This window comes from Mobula hypostoma, chromosome 6 (assembly GCF_963921235.1).
Source record: "Mobula hypostoma chromosome 6, sMobHyp1.1, whole genome shotgun sequence".
Classification (NCBI taxonomy): domain Eukaryota; kingdom Metazoa; phylum Chordata; class Chondrichthyes; order Myliobatiformes; family Myliobatidae; genus Mobula; species Mobula hypostoma.
The window spans coordinates 182,304,395-182,326,606 of NC_086102.1; the positions used below are offsets into that span (position 1 = coordinate 182,304,395).

General features: G+C 43.2%; 1 protein-coding gene across 6 annotated transcripts in view; it reads right to left on the bottom strand.

Annotated features, from left to right (window-relative positions):
- spc25 (SPC25 component of NDC80 kinetochore complex) overlaps window positions 1-22,212 on the bottom strand; it is a 37,491-nt gene that overhangs the window by 11,337 nt on the left and 3,942 nt on the right. For 5 of the 6 annotated variants that reach the window (XM_063052372.1, XM_063052371.1, XM_063052370.1 and 2 more), the window contains exons 2-4: window positions 21,279-21,358; window positions 20,893-20,945; window positions 10,591-10,736 (exon numbers count right to left, since the gene is read on the bottom strand). In XM_063052372.1, coding sequence (XP_062908442.1) covers window positions 10,591-10,736; window positions 20,893-20,945; window positions 21,279-21,287 — 208 coding nt within the window. In that variant the 5' untranslated portion in view covers window positions 21,288-21,358. Of the gene's footprint in view, window positions 1-10,590; window positions 10,737-12,946; window positions 13,323-20,892; window positions 20,946-21,278; window positions 21,359-22,212 lie in introns of those variants that run through there. The other variant, XM_063052373.1, reaches the window with a different exon arrangement.

Here is a 22,212-nt window from a genome sequence, read left to right on the forward strand (position 1 = left end):
CCAGTCAGGATGCTCTCAATTGTGCCCCTGTAGAAAGATTTTAGGATTTGGGGGCCCATACCAAACTCCTTCAACCATCTGAGGTGAAAGAGGCATGGTTGTGCCTTTTTTAATCACACAGCCAGTATGTACAGATCACATGAGATCCTCGGTGATGTTTATGCTGAGGAAGTTCAAGCTGTTCACCCTCTCAATCCAGATCCATTCATGTCAATAGGGGTTAGCCTGCCTCCATTCCTCCAGTAGTCCACTACCAGTTCCTTTGTTTTTGTGACATTGAGGGAGAGGTTGTTTTCTTGACACCACTGTGTCAGGGTGATGACTTCTTCTCTGTAGGCTGCCTCATTACTCAGTGTAGAATCATCAGCAAATGTAATTAGCAGATTGGAGCTGTAGGTGGTGACACAGTCATGGGCATACAGAGAGTAAATGAGGGGGCTTAGGACACAGCCCTGAGGGGCACCTGTGTTGAGGGTCAGAGGTGCAGAGGTGAGGAAGCCCACTCTTGCCACCTGCCAGCAATCTGACAGGAAGTCCAGGATCCAGCTACGTATGGCAGGGTGAAGGCCGAGGTCTCTGAGCTTCTTGTCAAGCCTGGAGGGAATTATGGTGTTGAATGCTGAACTGTAGTCCGGAACAGCATTCACACATAAGCATCCTTCTGCTCCAGATGTGCAAGGACAGTATGTAGAGCTGTGGCTATTGCGTCATCTGTCGATTGGTTGTGTTAGGCGAATTGTAGGGGATCCTGTGTGGGTGGAAGCACGCTGCAGATGTAGTCCTTGACCAGCCTCTCGAAGCATTTGCTAATATTGAGATGAGTGTGACAGGATGCCAGTCGGTCAGACATGTTACCCTTGGTCTTTTTAGGTACACTTTTCATTAAGTTCTATTCACTACATATGTGAGGTCACTTCTCAGAACCGTCTGGTTGTGCAGAGACTTGTGCGTCGCCTGGGAAACTTCCCAGAGCGCCTTGTGGAATTTTCCATTAGTGACATCATGTCAGTGCAGTGCTCAAAGTTTCAGATTTTGGAGCTTTATGGATTTCAGAATTTTGGATAAGGGGTACTCAACCTGTATTAGAAAAACAATTAGGGAATGGGAAGAATTTTCAGTGTTTGCTCAATCAGACCTTCTCTAGGGTGCTAATTCCTGACCTTAGGAATTAAATATGGAACCTTCTGACTCAGCTATAAAAATATCACCAACAGAGCAACAGCCAATGCTCACTTTTCCAATAAAATACTTCATGAGATAATTAATCTAATTATGACAATCATACCGTGAAGTTCAAAGTGTTTGTAACTAATGCATTTAGAAACATAGAAAACCTACAGCACAATACAGGCCCTTTGGCACACGATGCTGTGTCGAACATGCTCTTACTTTAGAAATTACCTAAGGTTACCCATAGCCCTCTATTTTTCTAAGCTCCATGTACATATCCAGGAGTCTTAAAGACCCTATCGTAACAGCCTCCACCACCGTCACCAGCAGCCAATTTCACGTACTCACCACCCTCTGCATAAAAAACTTACTCCTGAAATCTCCTCTGTACCTATTTCCAAGTACCTAAAAACTGTCCCCTCTCATGTTAGCCATTTCAGCCCCGGGAAAAAGCCTCCTACGATCAATGCTTCTCATCATCTTATACTCCTCTATCAGGTCATCTCTCATTCTCCATCGCTCCAAGGAAAAAAAAGCCAAGTTCACTCAACCGATTCTCATAGGGCATGCTCCCCAATCCAGGCAACATCCTTGTAAATCTCCTCTGCACCCTTCCTGTGGTTTCCACATCCTTCTCGTAGTGAGGTGACCAGAACAGAGCACAGTATTCCAAGAGGGGTCTGACCAGGGTCCTATAAAGCTGTAACATTACTTCTTGGCTCCTAAACTCAATAACATGGTTGATGAAGGCCAATGCACCGTATGCCTTCTTAACTACACAGTCAACCTGCGCAGCAGTTTTGAGTGACCTATGGACTCGGACCACAAGATCCCTCTGAGACGCCACACTGCCAAGAGTCTTACCATTAATACTATATTCTACCATCATATTTGACCTACCAAAACGAACCATCTCATACTTATCTGGCTTGAACTCCATCTGCCACTTCTCAGCCCAGTTTTGCATCCTATCGATGTCCTGCTGTAACCTCTGACAGCCCTCCACACTATCCACAACATCCCCAACCTTTGTGTCATCAGGAAATTTACAAACCGATCCCCCCACTAACTCATCCAGTTCCTTTATAAAAATCACAAAGAGAAGGGGTCCCAGCACAGACCCCTGAGGCACACCACTGGTCACCAACCTCCATGCAGAATATGACCCATCTACAACCACTCTTTGCCTTCTGTGGGCAAGCCAGTTCTGGATCCACAAAGCAGGGTCCCCTTGGATCCCATGCCTCATTACTTTCTCAATAAGCCTTGCATGGGGTAACTTATCAAGTGCCTTGCTGAAATCCATATACACTACATCTATTGCTCTACCATCATCAATGTGTTTAGTCACATCCTCAAAAAAATTCAATCAGGCTCGTAAGGCACAACCTGCCTTTGACAAAGCCATGCTGACTATTGCTAATCATATTATGCTTCTCCAAATGTTCATAAATCCTGCCTCTCAGGATCTCCTCCATCAACTTACCAACCACTGAAGTAAGACTCATTGGTCTATAATTTCCTGGGCTATCTCTACTCCTTTTCTTGAATAAGGGGACAACATCCACAACCCTCCAATCCTCCGGAACCTCTCCCGTCTTTCTTGATGATGCAAAGATCATTGCCAGAGGATCAGCAATCTCCTCCCTTGCCTCCCACAGTAGCCTGGGGTATATCTCGTCCGGTCCCGGCGACTTATCCAGCTTGATGCTTTCCAAAAACTCCAGCACATCCTTTCCTAATGTCTATATGCTCAAGCTTTTCAGTCTGCTGTAAGTCATCCCTACAATCGCCAAGATCCTTTTCTGTAGTGAATACTGAAGCAAAGTATTCATTAAGTACCTCCGCTATCTCCTCCGGTTCTATACACACATTTCCACTGTCACACTTGACTGGTCCTATTCTCTCACATCTTATCCTCTTGCTTGTCACATACTTGTAGAATGCCTTGAGGTTTTCCTTAATTCTGCTCACCAAGGCCTTCTCATGGCCCCTTCTGGCTCTCCTAATTTCATTCTTAAGCTCCTTCTTGCTAGCCTTATAATCTTCTCGATCTCTATCATTACCTAGTTTTTTTGAACCTTTCGTAATTTTTTTTTCCTTCTTGTCTAGGTTTCCAACAACCTTTGTACAACACGGTTGCTGTACCCTACCACCCTTTCCCTGTCTCATTGTAACGTACCTATGCAGAACGTCACGCATTTGCTACACCTCTGCCGTACATTTCTGCCATACATTTCCCGGAGAACATCTGTTCCCTATTTATGCTTCCAAGTTCCCGCCTGATAGCTTCATATTTCCTCTTACTCCAATTAAACGCTTTCCTAATTTGTCTGTTCCTATCCCTCTCCAATGCTATGGTAAAGGAGATAGAATTATTATCACTATATCCAAAATGCTTTCCCACTGAAAGACCTGACACCTGACCAGGTTCATTTCCCAATACCAAATTAAGTATAGCCTCTCCTCTTGTAGGTTTATCTACATATTGTGTCAGGGGACTTTCCTGAACACACCTAACAAACTCCACCCCATCTAAAGCCCTGGCTCTAGGAAGTTGCCAATCATTATTTGGGAAATTAAAATCTCCCACCACAATGACCCTGTTATTATTGTACCTTTCCAGAATCTGCCTCCCTATCTATCTCAAACCATCAGAATGAGTGCGTCCCTCCTCTATCACCTGCCTATCTTCCCTTTCGCACGGTCTCCAAGTTTTCTCTATTTGTAAGCCAACCTCCCTTTCCTCCGTCTCTTCAGTTCGGTTCCTACCCCCCCCCCCACCCCAGCAATTCTCATTTAAACGCTCCCCAGAAGCCTTAGCAAACCTCCCTGCCAGGATATTGGTCCCCCTCAGATTCAAGTGCAACCCGTCCTTTTTTTAAACAGGTCACACCTGCCCCAGAAGAGGTCCCAATTATCCAGAAATCTGAATCCCTGCCCCCTGCTCCAATTCCTCAGCCACGCATTTATCCTCTGCCTCATTCTATTCCTATACTCACTGTCACGTGGCACAGGCATTAATCCCGCGATTACTACCTTTGAGGTCCTGCTTCTCAACTTCCTTCCTAACTTCCTGTAGTCTGCTTTCAGGACCTCCTCCCTATGTCATAGTCATAGTCATACTTTATTGATCCCGGGGGAAATTGGTTTTTGTTACAGTTGCACCATATATAATTAAATAGTAATAAAACCATAAATAATTAAATAGTAATATGTAAATCATGCCAGGAAATAAGTCCAGGACCAGCCTATTGGCTCAGGGTGTCTGATCCTCCAAGGGAGGAGTTGTAAAGTTTGATGGCCACAGGCAGGAATGACTTCCTATGATTTCTGTGTTGCATCTCGGTGGAATGAGTCTCTGGCTGAATGTACTCCTGTGCCCAACCAGTCCATTATGTAGTGGATGGGAGACATTGTCCAAGATGGCATGCAACTTGGACAGCATCCTCTTTTCAGACACCACCGTCAGAGAGTCCAGTTCCATCCCCACAACATCATTGGCCTTACGAATGAGTTTGTACCAACATGTACCACAACCTCTGGCTGTTCTCCTTCCCACTTCAAAATATTGTGGACGAACTTAATATAAGTATTTTAACTTGTAATTCACTGAACATAGCAAAAGCAGTAGTCAGTCATTCAAATTAAAGTACTGGAGCAGTTGATTTTAAAATAAATGAACATATGTCAGAATTTGATCCCTCTAATTTAGGTAAGGCAATAAGGTTTTGCAGTTGCCAGCTGTTAGCATTTTAATTAATATCAACCTTTACTTTCTCAGTTCATACTGTCAGCACGGCAGCAGTAAAGTCGGTCGATCAACCTCTGAGTAGAATTTAATAATTATTTAATTCAAAGATTCCAGTCATCAGAAATAAACTGGGTGGATGACACAAAGTGCCTAAAAGGAATACAGGCAAGTTGAGTAAATAGGGAAGTGATAGCAGGTGGAGTTTGAAATGAAAAGATATAAGGTTTTTCACTTTGATACAAAGTGCAGGAGGACACAGTACTATTACAATATTAAAATATGATAGACATGGGTTTGCAGATAGACCTTTGTACGATGGCTCATGAAAAGTAGAAAATGAACAGACAGGTATAAGAGAAAGTCATCATTGAGTGGATGTCATTTTCCATCATGGACAATTATCCATTAGTTAATGACATCTTTGGTCAATTACGATTTCAAACTAAATATCTTCAAAGCATTACCATTCTGAATTACTCAGTATTCTATGTTTTAGGAAAACTGCAACTGATACTACTCCTGCCCTTATAAACAGAAACTGTTTTCACAGAATATAAACACCAGCACTGTTATGATACTTTTAAATCTTAATAAATCCATTGTAAAGGAAGTCTTTAATTCCATTCCTATTCCAAAACCTATTTTCTGCATCTGCTGTTGAAATTACTAATCTACACTGGACAGGAGAAAATCTAGATGCTGGAAATCCAGAGCAACACACACAAAATGCCGGAGGAAATCAGCAGGCCTGCCCCAAACAAGTTCCCAATAATCCAGAAATCTGAATCACTGCCATCTGCTCCAATCCCTCAGCCACACATTTACCCTCCACCTCACTCTATTCCTATCCTCACTGTCACGTGGCACAGGCAGTAATCCCAAGATTACTAACTTTGAGGTCCTGCTTCTCAGCTTCTTTCCTAACTCCCTGTAGTCTGTTTTTAGGACCTCCTCCCTTTTCCTACCCCTGTTGTTGGTATCAATATGTACCACGACCTCTGGCTGTTCACCTTCCCAGTTCAGGATATCGTGGATGCGATCAGAAACATCCCAGACCCTGGCACCTGGGAGGCAAACTACCATCCGTGTTTCTTACCTGCGTCTGCAGAATCACCTGTCTGACCCCCTAACTATAGAGTTCCCTATCACTGCTGCCATCCTCTTCCTTTCCCTACCTTTCTGAGCCACAGGGCCAGACTTTGTGCCAGAGGCATCCCCCAGGTAGGCTGTTACCCACCAACAGTACTCAAACAAGAGTATTTATTGTTAGTAGCTGACTCTTGCCCTTCCAACTCCTGACTGTTACCCACTTATCTATCTCCTGAGGCCCCCATGTGACTACTTGCCTATTGTTCCTCTCTGTCACCTCCTCACTTTCCCTGACCAGATGAAGGTCATCGAACTGCATCTCCAATTCTCTAACCCAGTCCCTAAGGAGCTGCAGCTTGACACACCTGGCGCAAATGTGGCCATCTGGGAGGCTGGGAGTGTTCCCGGACATCCCACATCTGACACCCAGTACAGAACACCAGCCTCACAGATATACTTCCTATTTCTCACAAGTAGCTTACCTCGCCTCAACCCATTAATGCCAAAGCCCCCCACTCCGTCTCCCTCTGCCCCGTCGCCCGCTCCTGACACCTGCTCTATAAAAATGTCCTTTTAAATCTTCCCCTCTGGTCTAACTTGATTTGAAATTAAAATAAATCCAATGTACATCAAACTGCGTGCTTTACTTGTCATATTCAGTTATTTTACAAGATTTTCAGTTTCAGTGGTTAATTTTCATACACAGTGGAACATAGAGCAGTACAGCACAGGAACAGACCATTGAGGCCACAACGTGCCAGCTAAAAAGTAAATCAAAAACCCCCGTAAACTCCTCCCTCCCACCCTTAGGCCCATATCCTTTCATCTCCCTCACACTCATGTACCTATCTAAAAGCCTCTAGTGTACTTGCCTCCACCACCATACCATAAGACAAAGGAGCAGAAGTAGGCCATTCGGCCCATCGAGTCTGCTCCGCCATTTTATCATGAGCTGATCCATTTTCTCCTATTTAGTCCCACTGCTCCGCCTTCTCACCATAACCTTTGATGCCCTGGCTACTCAGATACCTATCAATCTCTGCCTTAAGTACGCCCAATGACTTAGCCTCCACTGCTGCCCGTGGCAACAAATTCCATAGATTTATCACCCTCTGACTAAAAAAATTTCTTCGCATTTCTGTTCTGAAAGGGCGCCCTTCAATCCTGAAGTCATGCCCTCTCGTACTAGACTCCCCCATCATGGGAAACAACTTTGCCACATCCACTCTGTCCATACCTTTTAACATTCAAAATGTTTCTATGAGGTCTCCCCTCATTCTTCTAAACTCCAAGGAATACAGTCCAAGAGTGGACAAATGTTCCTCATATGTTAACCCTCTCATTCCCGGAATCATTCTCGTGAATCTTCTCTGTACCCTCTCCAACGTCAGCACATCCTTTCTTAAATAAGGAGACCAAAACTGCCCACAGTACTCCAAGTGAGGTCTCACCAGCGCCTTATAGAGCCTCAACATCACATCCCTGCTCCTATACTCTATTCCTCTAGAAATGAATGCCAACATTGCATTCGCCTTCTTCACTACTGACTCAACCTGGAGGTTAACTTTAAGAGAATCCTGTACGAGGACTCCCAAGTCCCGTTGCATCTCAGAACTTTGAATTCTTTCCCCATTTAAATAATAGTCTGCCCGTTTATTTTTTCTGCCAAAGTGCATAACCATACACTTTCCAACATTGTACTTCATTTGCCACTTCTCTGCCCATTCTTCAAATCTATCCAAGTCTCTCTGCAGACTCTCCGTTTCCTCAGCACTACCCATCTTCGTATCGTTAGCAAACTTAGCCACAAAGCCATCTATTCCATAATCCAGATCGTTGATGTACAATGTAAAAAGAAGCGGCCCCAACACTGATCCCTGTGGAACACCACCGGTAACCAGCAGCCAACCAGAATAGGATCCCTTTATTCCCACTCTCTGTTTCCTGCCAATCAGCCAACGCTCCATCCACGTATGTAACTTTCCCTTAATTCCATGGGCTCTTATCTTGTTAAGTAGCCTCATGTGTGGCACCTTGTCAAACGCCTTCTGAAAATCCAAATATACAACATCCACTGCATCTCCCTTGTCTAGCCTACTGGTAATTTCCTCAAAAAATTGTAATAGGTTTGTCAGACAGGATTTTTCTTTAAGGAATCCATGCTGAGTTCTGCCTATCTTGTCATATGCCTCCAGGTACTCTGTAACCTCATCCTTGACAATCGACTCCAACAACTTCCCAACCACCGACGTCAAGCTAACAGGTCTATAATTTCCTTTTTGCTTCCTTGCCCCCTTCTTAAATAGCGGAGTGACATTTGCAATCTTCCAGTCTTCCAGAACCATGCCAGAATCTATCGACTTTTGAAAGATCATCGCTAATGCCTCTGCAATCTCCACAGCTACTTCCTTCAGAACACGAGGGTGCATTCCATCTGGTCCAGGAGATTTATCGACCTTTAGCCTATTCAGCTTCCTGAGTACTTTCTCTGTCGTAATTGTGACTGCGCACACTTCTCTTCCCTGCCACCCTTGAGTGTCCGGTATCCTGCTGTCTTCCTCAGTGAAGATTGATGCAAAATACTTGTTCAGTTCCTCTGCCATCTCCTCATCTCCCATTACAATTTCTCCAGTATCATTTTCTATCGGTCCTATATCTACTCTCACCTGTCTTTTACTCTTTATATACTTGAAAAAGCTTTTAGTATCCTCTTTGATATTATTTGCTAGTTTCCTTTCATAGTTAATCTTTCCTCTCTTAATGACTTTCTTGGTTTCCTTTTGTAAGGTTTTAAAAACTTCCCAATCCTCTGTCTTCCCACTAATTTTTGCTTCCTTGTATGCTTTGCTTTAACTTTGGCTTTGACTTCTCTTGTCAACCACGGTTGCATCCTTTTTCCACTCGAAAATTTCTTCTTTTTTGGAATATACCTGTCTTGCACATTCCTCATTTTTCGCATAAACTCCAGCCACTGCTGCTCTGCCGTCTTTCCCGCCAGTGTCTCTTTCCAGTCAACTTTGGCCAGTTCCTCTCTCATGCCACTGTAATTTCCTTTACTCCACTGAAACACCAACACATCAGATTTCGGCTTCTCTTTTTCTAATTTCACAGTGAACTCAATCATGTTATGATCACTGCCTCCTAAGGGTTCCTTCACCTCAATCTCTCCAATCACCTCCGGTTCATTACACAATACCCAATCCAGTAAAGCCGATCCCCTAGTGGGCTCAACAACAAACTGTTCTAAAAAGCCATCTCGCAGACATTCTACAAATTCTCTCTCTTGAGATCCAGGGCCGACCTGATTTTTCCAATCTACTCGCATGTTAAAATCCCCCACAATTATCATAACACTGCCCTTCTGACAAGCCTTTTCTATTTCCAGTTGTAATTTGTAGTCCACATCCCTGCAGTTGTTTGGAGGCCTATAAATAACTGCCATCAGGGTCTTTTTACCCCTGCTATTCCTTAGCTCAACCCATAAAGATTCTGCACCTTCCAATCCTATATCACCTCTTTCTAACGATTTAATATCATTTCCTACCAATAAAGCCACGCCTCCCCCTCTGCCTACCTTCCTATCCTTCCGATACACTGTGTATCCTTGGACGTTCAGCTCCCAGAGACATGCATCTTTTAGCCAGGTCTCAGTGATGGCCACAATATCATACCTGCCAATCTGTAGCTGTACAACAAGATCATCCACCTTATTCCTTATGCTGCGTGCATTTGAGTACAACACCTTAAGACCAGTATTTGATACTTTTTGCTTTGATTTCACTGCAACTTTATTGCACTGCAACTCATCCCAATGGCTACACATTTGCCCCATCACCTGCCTGTCTTTCCTGACATCTTTACTGCTCACTATCTTAGATTTATTTCTGTTATCCCCTTCCTCTGCTCTATCATTCCGGTTCCCATCCCCCTGCCAAATTAGTTTAAACCCTCCCTAACAACTCTATTAAACTTTCCCGCCAGGATATACCAGGCAGCGCATTCCCGACATGCACCACTCTGAGTAAAAAATTTTACCCTTCACATCCCTTTTGAACCTACCCCCTCTCACCTTCAAGAGGAGCATAACCTTGTCGTGGCTTGGAGGCTTGTATGCCTCAACAACCCGGAGAGCCATCTTATCTTGGCCTGAGTCAGGGCTTTATGCTTTGGCTCTTGGTAGGGTCACCCATGCCAAACAGGTCAAAGGGTAGAAGCCAGACTAAGAGTAGTCTACCTGTCCTGCAGGTTCGGGGGTTCAACTCAGGGCTAAGAACCCTGACTGGTAAAACAACACTGTTACAGAAACAACAATGAAGAATCCTTCTACATCTGAGCGCAACAGTATTCCTGAGTCTCCACCCAGGACTTGTGTGACTGGCAACAGTGAAAACTGAGAGGAAGCTACTGACATGACGAAGGAAGTCCTTAACACTGCCAGAGATGGAGGACCTTCATTGGTGCCCTAATCGTTAATGGTGTAGCAGTCGGTGAACAATCTTAAATATGTGCCCTCTGGTAGTGTACATATAGATGAAGGCTATAGATATAATTAGATATACAGTATAGATAGATCGTACCTCTTGTAATCTTTATGGATTCTACATAACTGTGCTTAAATCCTGCTGGATTACAGCTCTCCCACAAACTAAAAAACTTCATCCTGGTTTCATTCAGCTTCTCATTCAGCTGACCTTGTACATCTTCTATACAGTTATCCATCGATCTGCAGAATTTAAAATATGTCACGCTTACTAAACAGCAGGTATTAAGTACTTTAAGATGCACAAGCTATGTCACTGGATCACTTTCATCACATTGCAATAACTGGTATCATTAATAACAAACTTTAAAGATGTTAAAACTGTGATTTTGAATGTGAAAGCAGTTTTTAAGTGTAGGATTAAATACGTCACAATGAACAGTTAATTATTTTTTTAGCTTAGTTAACAGAGATGGTTTCCATCCAAGATAGTAGAAAGATGAGCAATCACACTTGTGTCAAACAGAATTGTTGTTTAACAGATATGCTGTATGGAATAAATGGAGCTGACAAGAGTAGGTACAGTAAAACTGAATATTCGGCACACTTGGAACCTTAGTGATCCCAGACTAGAAGATCTTTCGGAACTAATAGCTGTTACATCTGATTCTCTTTTTAAAATATCACACAACAGTATAATAAAAATTCCAAGGATCCAATTGTATTTTAAAAGGGAACGGGTTTGGGTAGAGAACCAGGTTACCAGATGCCAGAACATCAGCATTTCCAAACAACCCTCACTATTGGAGTGTTAGGAACACCCAAAATGCTGGAGGAACTCAGCAGGCCATGCAGCACCTATGGAAAAGAGTACAGTCGACCTTCAGTCAGCTGAAGGATCTCTGTCCAAAATGTCGACTGTACTGTTTTCCCTAGATACTGCCTGGCCTGCTGTGTTCCTCCAGCATTTTGTGTGTGTTGCTTGGATTCCAGCATCTACTGACTTTCTCTTATTTGTTATTGGAGTGTTACTGCACTTGCAGCTAAAATCAGCACCACATACAGATCAATTTCTGTTGACATGAAAATAAAACTACAGTTATATAACTGAACAAATTTAGTAAAACACTATCCCACCTTTCCTGCACCTTAACCTCGCCTGCCTACCCCTCTCACCCCCTCTCTACCTTGCACCCAAGTGCAACTCTCTCACCCCCTCATAACCACATCTAAGAGCACCCCTCTACCCCACACACACATCACCCCTCTCACCCCCTCTATCCCCACACCCAGAGCACCCCTCTCACCCCCTCTATCCCACACCCACAGCATCCCTCTCACTATCCCACACTCATAAACCCCTCTCACCCCCTCTACCCCACACACACATCACCCCTCTCACCCCCTCTACCCCACACACACATCACCCCTCTCACCTCCTCTATCCCACACCCACAGCACCCCTCTCACCCCCTCTATCCCACACCACCCCTCTTACTCTCTCTATCCCACACACATAAACCCCTCACCTCCTCTACCCCACACACACATCACCCCTCTCACCCCCTCTATCCCACACCCACAGCACCCCTCACCCCCTCTATCCCACACCCACAGCACCTCTCTCACCCCCTCAATCCCCACACCCATAAACCTCTCACCCTCTATCCCACACCCTCAGCACCCCTCTCACCCCCTCTATCCCCACACCCACAGCACCCCTCTCACCCCCTCTATCCCACACCCACAGCACCCCTCTCACCCCCTCTATCCCCACACCCATAAACCTCTCACCCTCTATCCCCACACCCATAAACCCCTCTCATCCCCTCTATCCCACCCACAGCACCCCTCTCACCCCCTCTATCCCACACCCACAGCACCCCTCTCACCCCCTCTATCTCACACCCACAGCACCCCTCTCACCCCCTCTATCCCACACCCACAGCACCCCTCTCACCCCCTCTATCCCACACCCACAGCACCCCTCTCACCCCCTCTATCCCACACCCAGAGCACCCCTCTCACCCCCTCTATCCCACACCCACAGCACCCCTCTCACGCCCTCTATCCCACACCCATAAACCCCTTTCACCCTCCTCTACTCCACACCCATAAACCTCTCACCGCCTCTATCCCCACACCCATAAACCTCTCTCACTCCCTATCCCACACCCAGAGCACCCCTATCACCCCCTCTACTCCACACCCATAAACCTCTCTCACCCCTCTATTCTACACCCAGAGCACTTCTCTCACCCCCCTCTACCCCACACCCGTACACCCCTCTCCTCTACCCCGTAACCTACGGTCCCACCCGCCCCCCCACTCCTGCCCTTCTCCACCTTGCACCCTACGGCCCCCTCTAGCCCGTGCCCGGCACCCTGTCTCCCGCCGCAGCTCGTCCCCTCCCACCCACTCTCGATCCCGTTTACACGGTACTTTACCCTCACCCTCTTTCCCGCCGCTTTTCAAATTTCTCCGACCGACCGTCCGCCGGGGAGGCTCCACCTCTCGGGGGAAGAACCGCCTTTTCGTCAAAATACTGTGAAGGTTTCGTCCACCTGGAGAACCGACCCACGTTTGAAGTCAATTCACATCGAATGCATCAGGAGTTCGTCGCTGATCTCGGGAATTTTGAGCAGTTTTGCGCCGATCACGCTGACGCGATTTCCGTCGGGCGGCGACATGAGCCGGAAGGAGGGCGGGAGGCGCGGAGCCCGGAGCCAAGGGGGGTACACTAAGCAGCCGGCGTCTGGGGCCGCGCACGGTAAATACATTTTATCACCAAAGTACATAAATATCAGCATATACAGCCCTGAGATTCACTTTCCTGTGGGCATACTTAACAGATCTATATAATAGTACCTATAACAGGATCAATGAAAGTTCAACCAGAATGCAGAAGACAACAAACTGCAAATGCAAATATAAATAAATAGCAATAAATAACAAGAACATGAGAAAAAGAGTCCTTAAAATGAGATCATTGGTTGTGGGAACACCTCAATGGATGGGCAAGTGAGCGTAGTTAACGCCTTTTGTTCAAGAACCTGATGGTTGAGGTTACCACACGGTCCTTGAACCTGACGTGAGTCCAGAGGCACTTGAACCTTCTACCTGACGGCAGCAGCGAGAAGAGCATGGCCTGGGTGGCTACACTCATTTGAGGACTCTGTTATATAGTTATTTCATGCTCATTATTTATATCTGCAATTGCACGGTTTGTTTACAGTTCCTGATGTTTACAGTTATTCTATAGATTTGCTAAGTATGCCTGCAGAAAAAGAATCTCGGGGTTGTATGTGGCGACATTTAGTACTCTGATAATCAATTTTACTTTGAACTTTGCTGCTTCCGTATGACAACGTGGGGCTGTACTAAGTAGGTGGGGGAAGGTTGTAGGACTTGGGGCTACAGCTGGCCACACTGGATAAGACGGTGGGAGCGGCGTGAGGAGTTCGTTTAATTGTCATTCAACCATACATAAATACAGCGTTACTCCGGGGCCAAGGTGCAACACACAGCACACATAAGATGGCAGTAAAATAGAGTCACACAGAAAATATACGGAAAATTATGGAGTGCTGCCAGTGCGTGCGAAACATCCAGGGAATGCAACAATCAATCTGCGGGACTAGCTAAACGGGAGGGAAGGAATTATCGATGTTGGGTCGACTCGCCTAACGTTTGTGAGGGGGATGGAATTGTCGATGTTTCGGATCGAAATCCTGTATTAGAAACACAGGCACTTCCTTCCACTAATACTGCTCGACCCGCTGAGTTTCTCCAGCAGACTGGACATAAGAAACCGCAGATGCTGTAAGTCTCGATTTTTCTGAGGCTTTCAAGGCATTCTCGTAAAAATGTTCCATACTCCTTGATAAGTGGATAGTGAGTAATTGCTACTTACAGAAAATAAGTTGACTACTCACCCTCTGCATGCCACCTTGGCTGAACAGAGAAGAGCACTTTCAGTATTAGACAACTGCGCTGCTGCAAAGAACTCTACCTGAGGTCATTTTTACTCTCGGCCGTTAGGCTCTATGAGTCAACAGATAGCCGGGGAAGTAATGACCCTCTCCTGTGAGGCTGTTTGTGGTAATATATTTTTTTATTCTTTCTATTTCCCTTCTAATATTTATATCTGGTCACTTGTAATGCTACCGTGACGTTGTAATTTCCTTTGGAATCAATAAAGTATCTATCTACCTACTACTACTACTTTAATAGTATAGTCCACTTTGGTTCTCCGGTATACATTAAGTCTGTCAGGACTGCAGGTAATAGTAGCTTGCATTTTACACAATAAGTCTCTTCCACATAAGTTTGCAGGCACATGATCCTGGTCTCCTATGCTAACGTCCATCGGGTCTGATTTCGGGGCATTAATAGACTGTCCTCTGGGAAGGGCAGAATGCAATTCGAAACACAGACCGTTTCCAATACTAATTGTAGGTCCAATAGGAGCAGAATTAAGCCATTCAGGCCATCGAGTCTGCTCCACTATATCATCATGTCTGATCCCGGATCCACAACCCCATATATCTGCCTTCCCGACATATCCTTTGAAGCCCTGACTGATCAGGAAACGATCGATTTCTGCCTTAAATATATCCACGGACTTGGCCTCCATTGCAGTCTGTGGCAGAACATTCCCCAGATTTACTACTCTAACAAAAAAAAACCCTCCTTACCTCTGTTCTAAAGGGTCGCCCCTCAACTTTGAGGCTATGCCCTCTAGTTCTGAATACGCCCACCATTGGAAACATCCTCTCCACATCCACCCTATCTAGTTCTTTCAACATTCGGTAGGTTTCAATAAGATCCTCACTTATTCTTCTAAATTCCAGTGAGTACAGGCCCATAACTGCCAAACGCTCCTCATATGTTAACTCCTACATTCCCGGAACCTCCAATGACAACACATCCTTTCCGAGATAAAGGCTCAGAATTATCTCGTTTTTATATTCTATTCCCCTTGAAATAAATGCCAACATTGTATTTGCCTTCTTTACCAAAGACTCAACCTGTAAATTAACATTCTGGGAGTCTTGCACAAGAAATTGAATTAAATTTACTTTATTATTTACATCCTTCATATACATGAGTAAAAATCTTTACGTTGCATCTCCATCTAAATGTGCACTGTGCAATTTATTGTAATTTATAATAAATATTATGTACAAGATAGTCAATATAACATAGAAACACAGTTGTGTCAGCATGAATTAAGCAGTCTGATGGCCTGGTGGAAGGAGTTGTCCTGGAGCTTGTTGATCCTGGCTTTTATGATGCAGTACCGTTTCCCGGATGGTAGCAGCTGGAACAGTTGGTGGTTGAGGTGACTTGAGTCCCCAATCATCTTTCGGGCCCTTTTTACACACCTGTCTTTGTAAATGTCCTGAATTGTGGATAGTCCACATCTACAGATGTGTTGGGCTGTCCGCACCACTCTCTGCAGAGTCCTGCGATTGAAGGAAATACAGTTCCCATACCAGGCAGTGATGCAGCCAGTTAGGATGCTCTCAATTGTACCCCTATAGAAAGTTCTTAGGGTTTGGGGGCCCAAACCAAACTTCCTCAACCGTCTGAGGTGAAAGAGGCGCTGTTGAGCCTTTCTCACACACAGCTGGTGTGTACAGACCACGTACATACCAAGATTATGCCAAGGAACTGGGGTTGAGGAGCTGTTCACCCTTTCAACCCCAGATTCATTCATGTCAATAGGGGCTAGCCTGTTTCCATTCCTCCAGTAGTCCACAACCAACTCCTTTGATTTTGCCACATTGTTTTCTTGACACTGCTTCTTCTTTGTAGGCTACCTCATTATTATTTGAGATTAGGCCAATCGTCAGCAAATTTAAATTAGCACATTGGAGCTGTTGAAGGTCAGAGGTGCAGAGGTGAGGAAGCCCACTCTTACCACCAGGATCCAGTTACACATGGCAGGGTGAAGGCCGAGGTCTCTGAGCTTCTTGTCGAGCCTGGAGGAAATTATGGTGTTGAATTATGGCGTCCCAAGTCCCCCTGCACCTCTGATGTTTGAACTTTCTCCCCACTTAGATAATAGTCTGCAATATTGTTCCTTTTACCAAAATGCATTATCATACATTTCCCATCACTGTACTGTATTCCATCTGCCTCTTTTTTGCCCATTCTTCCAATTTGTCTTAAGTCCTATTGCAATCACAATACTTCCTCAGCACTACCTATCCCTTCACCTATCTTTGTATCATCTGCAAACTTCAACACAAAGCTAGTAATTCCATTATCCAAATCACTGACAATGTGAAAAGGGGTGGCAATGTTGACCCTGAGGAACACTAGTCACTGGCAGCCACCAGAGAAGGCCCCTTTTATTCCCACTCACTGCCTCCTGCCTGTCAGCCATTCCTCTATCCATGCCAGTATCTTTCCTGTAACACCATATGATTTTATCTTGTTAAGCAGCCTCGTGTATGGCATCTCATCAAATGCCTTCTGAAAATCCAAGTAAATGACATCCACTGCCTCTCCTTTGTCCACCCTGTTTGTTACTTCCTTGAAGAACAGATTTGTCATGCAAGCTTTCCCTTTACAGAAACCATACTGACTTTGACTTATTTTATCATGTCTCCAAGTACCTTGAAACCTCATCCTTAATAATAAGACTCCAACACTTTCCCTACCACTGAGGTTAGGCTAACTGGCCTGTAATTTCCTTTCTTTTGCCTTCCACCCTTCTTAAAGAGTGGAGTGACATTATGCAATCCTCCAGGACCAAGAAAAATCAAGTGATTCTTGGAAGATCATGACCAGTGCATTCGTTGTCTCTTCAGCAACCTCTCTCAGGACTCTGAGATGTAGTCCATGTGGTCCACGTCACCTGTCCACTTCAAGATCTTTCAGTTTACCTCGCCCTTTTCCTTTGTAATAGCAGTGGCACACAGTCCTGCTCCGAAACCCATGGACCTCTAGCCCACTACTAGCATCTTCCACAGTAGACTGATGCAATGTACCCATTATGTTCATCTGCCATTTCTTTGTCCCCCATTACTACCTCACCAGCATCATTTTCCAGTGGTCCATTATCAACTCTCGCCTCTTTTACTCTTTATATAACTGAAAAACTTTTGGTATCCCACTTTATATTATCAGCTAGTTTGCCCTCATTTCAGCTTTTCCCTTATAACTTTTTTAATTGACTTTTGTTGGATTATAAAAGCTTCCCACTCACTTTTGCTACCTTGTATGCCCTTTCCTTGGCTTTTATGCAGTCCTTACATTCCATTGTCAGCCACAGTTGCCTACTCCTGCCATTTGAGAATTTCTTCTTCCGTGGGACATATCTATCCTGTGCCTTGTGAACTATTCCCAGAAACTTCAGCCATCTCTGCTTTGCCCTCATCCCCACCAGTATTGTCCTCCAATGCACCAGCACAATATTTAGACTGCTTTGTTGGCAGTCCTGATCGATTTTCTGTACCATCTTCTCCAGACCCACTTCCACCTCATTGTCTCTCTATAAGCTTAAGACCAATTAACCCTTTTTTTTTTAAGGAAAGGCAGCATGTAATGCACCATACATAGTTTTATAAAAATCTTCATTTGGCATGGTGGCAGGTCTTCGTGTTCCTGAAAGCCCTGAAATATAAAGTTTGCAGGACAGGAAACAAATTCAATAGGTTGCATCTATGTCAGTTAAAAATTAGAGCTTTTGTTAATCCCTCTTCCTAGCTCAGTCCTTTGCTCTGTGGGTTAAGTCTCTTCAAGTGTTCATCCGCATACACTCATTTTGGAACCCAGTCATCTTTCTGCTAACACACACACAAAATGCTGGTGGAATGCAGCAGGCCAGGCAGCATCTATAGGAAAAAGTACAGTCAACATTTCGGTCAAGTCTCAGAGAAAGTACAGTCTCGACCTGAAACATCGACTGTACTTCCTCCTATAGATGCTGCCTGGCCTGCTGCATTCCACCAGCATTTTGTGTGTGTATGTGTGTTGCTTGAATTTCCAGCATCTGCAGATTTCCTCCTGTTTGCATCTTTCTGCTAATCTTTTAAGGATGTCTTCTGTTTGCACTACCAGGCATCTCAGGGCAGTTGAGGATATCAGCCAGTAAATGTGGTGAAGGTGGCCAACATATTCTGGTGCCCTTTCATATAGCAAAGCTGTAATTTCTCAAAAATACAAAACTTCAACAGGACCAAAGCCTAAAGAACACCACACTTTAACTTCCCAAGTTTCTGGCACAAGAACACAGCTCTAAAGCAATGTAAGAAACATACAAAATAAAGAGTTTCATAGGTTGTGTTTCAGCAAGGTATTCTTTATTTTGGAATAAACATCTATATAAAGAATTGATTGTTTCACTTTACCACATTAAATAGCCATTTATACACAAGGCATTAAAACGATTGATGCTGCACACATTAACATCAAATCATAGACATTTTGTACTATTCTATTAGATTCACTATCACAAGAACTAGAGGTCATAGGTTCGAATTTAATTATTGAAGTATGTTTATTATACACAACCTAGCAATTTATCCTCTTACAGGCAGCCACAAAACAAACACAATATTAAAAAAGCCAAACAACCAAGACCATCAAAGGGGACCATGAAAGGGGAAATATTTAAGTGCAACTTAGGGGCAAGCTTCATCACTCAGAGGTGGTGCAAGTGTGGAACAAGCTACCAGTGGAAGTGCAGAACTCCAACAATGTAACATTTAAGTTTGGATAAGTACATGGATTGGAGGGGTATGGAAGGCTATGGTCAAGGTGCTAGGAAGTCTAACAGTTTGGCATAGACTAGATAGATAAAGAGGCCTTGTTTCTGTACTGTGGTGCTCTATGACTATTTCCTTTTTCCAAAACTTGCATCTAACTTTTCAGGTGTGATATTTTACTGATTATTCCAGTCATGTTTCATTTTCTAACTTTTTTGCATGGTTATTTATGGTATCAGTAGAAACCATTTAAAAGATTCCACCATTGTTTGTCTTCAACATGCATTGCAATGATCTAAAACTTTTAAAATATTTAACTTTAAAAAATATAGAATTTGATATGTTGCAACATTCCCTCTAATTATATTTATTTGCACAGTTGCACTAAACAAACATTGCTCTGAGCAAACGTTTACACAGCCTGAAACTCGCAAGCACTAACTTTTATTTTGTAGGTGCCACTGGGTTGATTATCAATGAGCTGACTGCCATTCTGTGTTTATTGTTACAATCTGTAACAGCATTATAACTTGAAATATATTGTCACTCTAAAAAGTTTCCAAGGTTGTGGTACATTTATTATTTAGAAAATGTATGGATTAAACACATAATTACAGTGTATTTCACTGTTATTAGTATAATTTCAAAACATATTAATACTATACAAAAGAAAAAATAGAAGTGAAAGGGTGAAGCTTATAGACATTAACAATAAATTCCCCAGCTTGATGTATACTTCACCTAGCAGTGTCAATGCTTAAGAACCAAGAGTCTATACAAAATTAATTCATCCATAGTTGCCACACTGCATATGGTGTTTTGGCTTTTATTAGTCAGGATGTTGTGTTCACGAGCCACGAGGTAATGCTGCAGCTCTACAACCCTAGTTAGGGCACAGATGGAGCATCATGTTCAGTTCTGGTCAGCTCATTATAGAAAGGATGTCAAAAACTTTCAAAAGGTGCAGAAATGTATTCAGGTGCTTCCTGGATTAGAGAGCATATCTTATGAGGATATGTTGAGCCAGCTAGTTATTCACTTTGGAGTGAAGGAGGAAGGGAGGTGATTTGATAGAGGTATACAATATTGAGAAATATAAAGTGTACTGCCAGAGACTTTTTCCAGGGCAGAAATTACTAATACGAGAGGGCATAACTTTAAGAAAGTATGGGATATACATTTTTTACATACAGGAAGTGGTAGGCGCATGGAATACACTGCCAAGGGTGGTGGTAGAGACAGACACATTAGGGACATTTAACAAACTCTTAGATAAGCACATGGCTGATAGAAAAATGGACAGCTATGAGGGAGGGAAGGTTTAGATTGATTTTGAAGTAGGTTAAAAGTGCAGGACAATAGCATGGGCAGAAGATCCTGGACTGTGCTGTAATGTTCTATGTTCTAATTCATACAATATCAAGTAAATTATTTTAATTTCATATGTCTAACTCAGAACAAAACGTTGTCATTACAGAACAGTGAAAATAGAACACATCATGCTGGATCAAAGTCAACAGCAGACTATTTTATATAAATCACTTTCTTGTAAAATAGCTTTAAAATATAAGAAAGCAATTTAAAACTAATTCATATCAAAATATGAAAAATATTGTATACCTTCAAGGTAACAAAATCATAGGCTTGTAGTCTGAAAAACCATGTGAAAATATACCTACACAAAAGGACTTCCAGGGCAGATCTCACCGAAGAATATTGACTGGCCAAACATCTGTAAGATACAGAATATCCATTAAGTTCATTCTTCAGCATATATAAAAATGTGTGAATATACACTAGAATGAACTATTTACAAAAATATAGTCCATTGGAAAAGTATTTATTCACTTAATATACCTCCATTTCTTACAAGCTTGCAAGCAAAACAATACAAGCTTGCCTTTGTGGGAGGGTCACAGTAAAGCCCAGTCTTAAGTCCCCAAAATTTCTTTACATTCTTAGATAATCCACATAGCAACTTCAGAACAATGATTAATATCCACTATTGTCTGATTTAATTTTCATGTGAGGTCAGATATGCTATGGTAAAAAGAATACATCTTACCATGTACATGGATTAGTTGTAGTAAATCAAATCCCCTTCACAAAGACAAGACACCAATTTTCAAGCATAACTTTCAAAAGCTGGAAAACAGATAAAAGTAAGAACAGTTCCAGTCCTCAAACATGGAAAAATGGCTGTAAAGTAGAATGTCATTTCAAAATCGAATTTGTTGGAATTAATGTATACCGGTCAGTAAAGCAAGTTAAACATGACCAGTCGTAGGTATCTTCCATTTTTTTCTTCCCTCCATTGTTTGTAGGATGCAGTCTTGTGTAATATTTCACAAGCCCACCTTGTACTGGAGGGTTTCCAATAACTCAAAAGATTCATGCTTACAAAATGGTGTACTGTTATGAAAAACTAATTCTTTTTTCATGCACAAGTAATTTTCTCCTTCTACACAAATGGAAATAAACATTCTCTAAAATTCAGAAATTGCAGACCTTTATATTTAAGCAAACTACCTATCCAATCTCATAAAATGAAAACTGCAGAAAGAAAGCTGTCTCTAGGGAACATCAACAGAAAAAATGCTTGCATTTCAGATCCTACATCCATCATAAATGGAACAATTCTCAAACCTCAGTACTGATCAAGGATCTTTGACTTGAAATGTTAACTCATTCTTCCATAGATGCTGCCCAACCCAAGTTTTTTTCCCCCCCAGCATTTCCTTTATATATCCATTTTAGTGTCTAGACATTTTACCCTTTTCCACGTAAATTTTGTATCTGGCAGTTTTTAGATATTAAAAACATCTACGAATGTGAAGGTAGCAACGATTTTAAGTGAGCAATGATTAACTAAATAGTGAAGACACAACAGACGACAGATACTGGAATCTGGAACTACACCATCTGCTGGATAAACTCAACAGGTTGAGCAGCATCAGTGGGAGGAAGGAAACCAAAACCCTGCCGAATTCTTCCAGCAG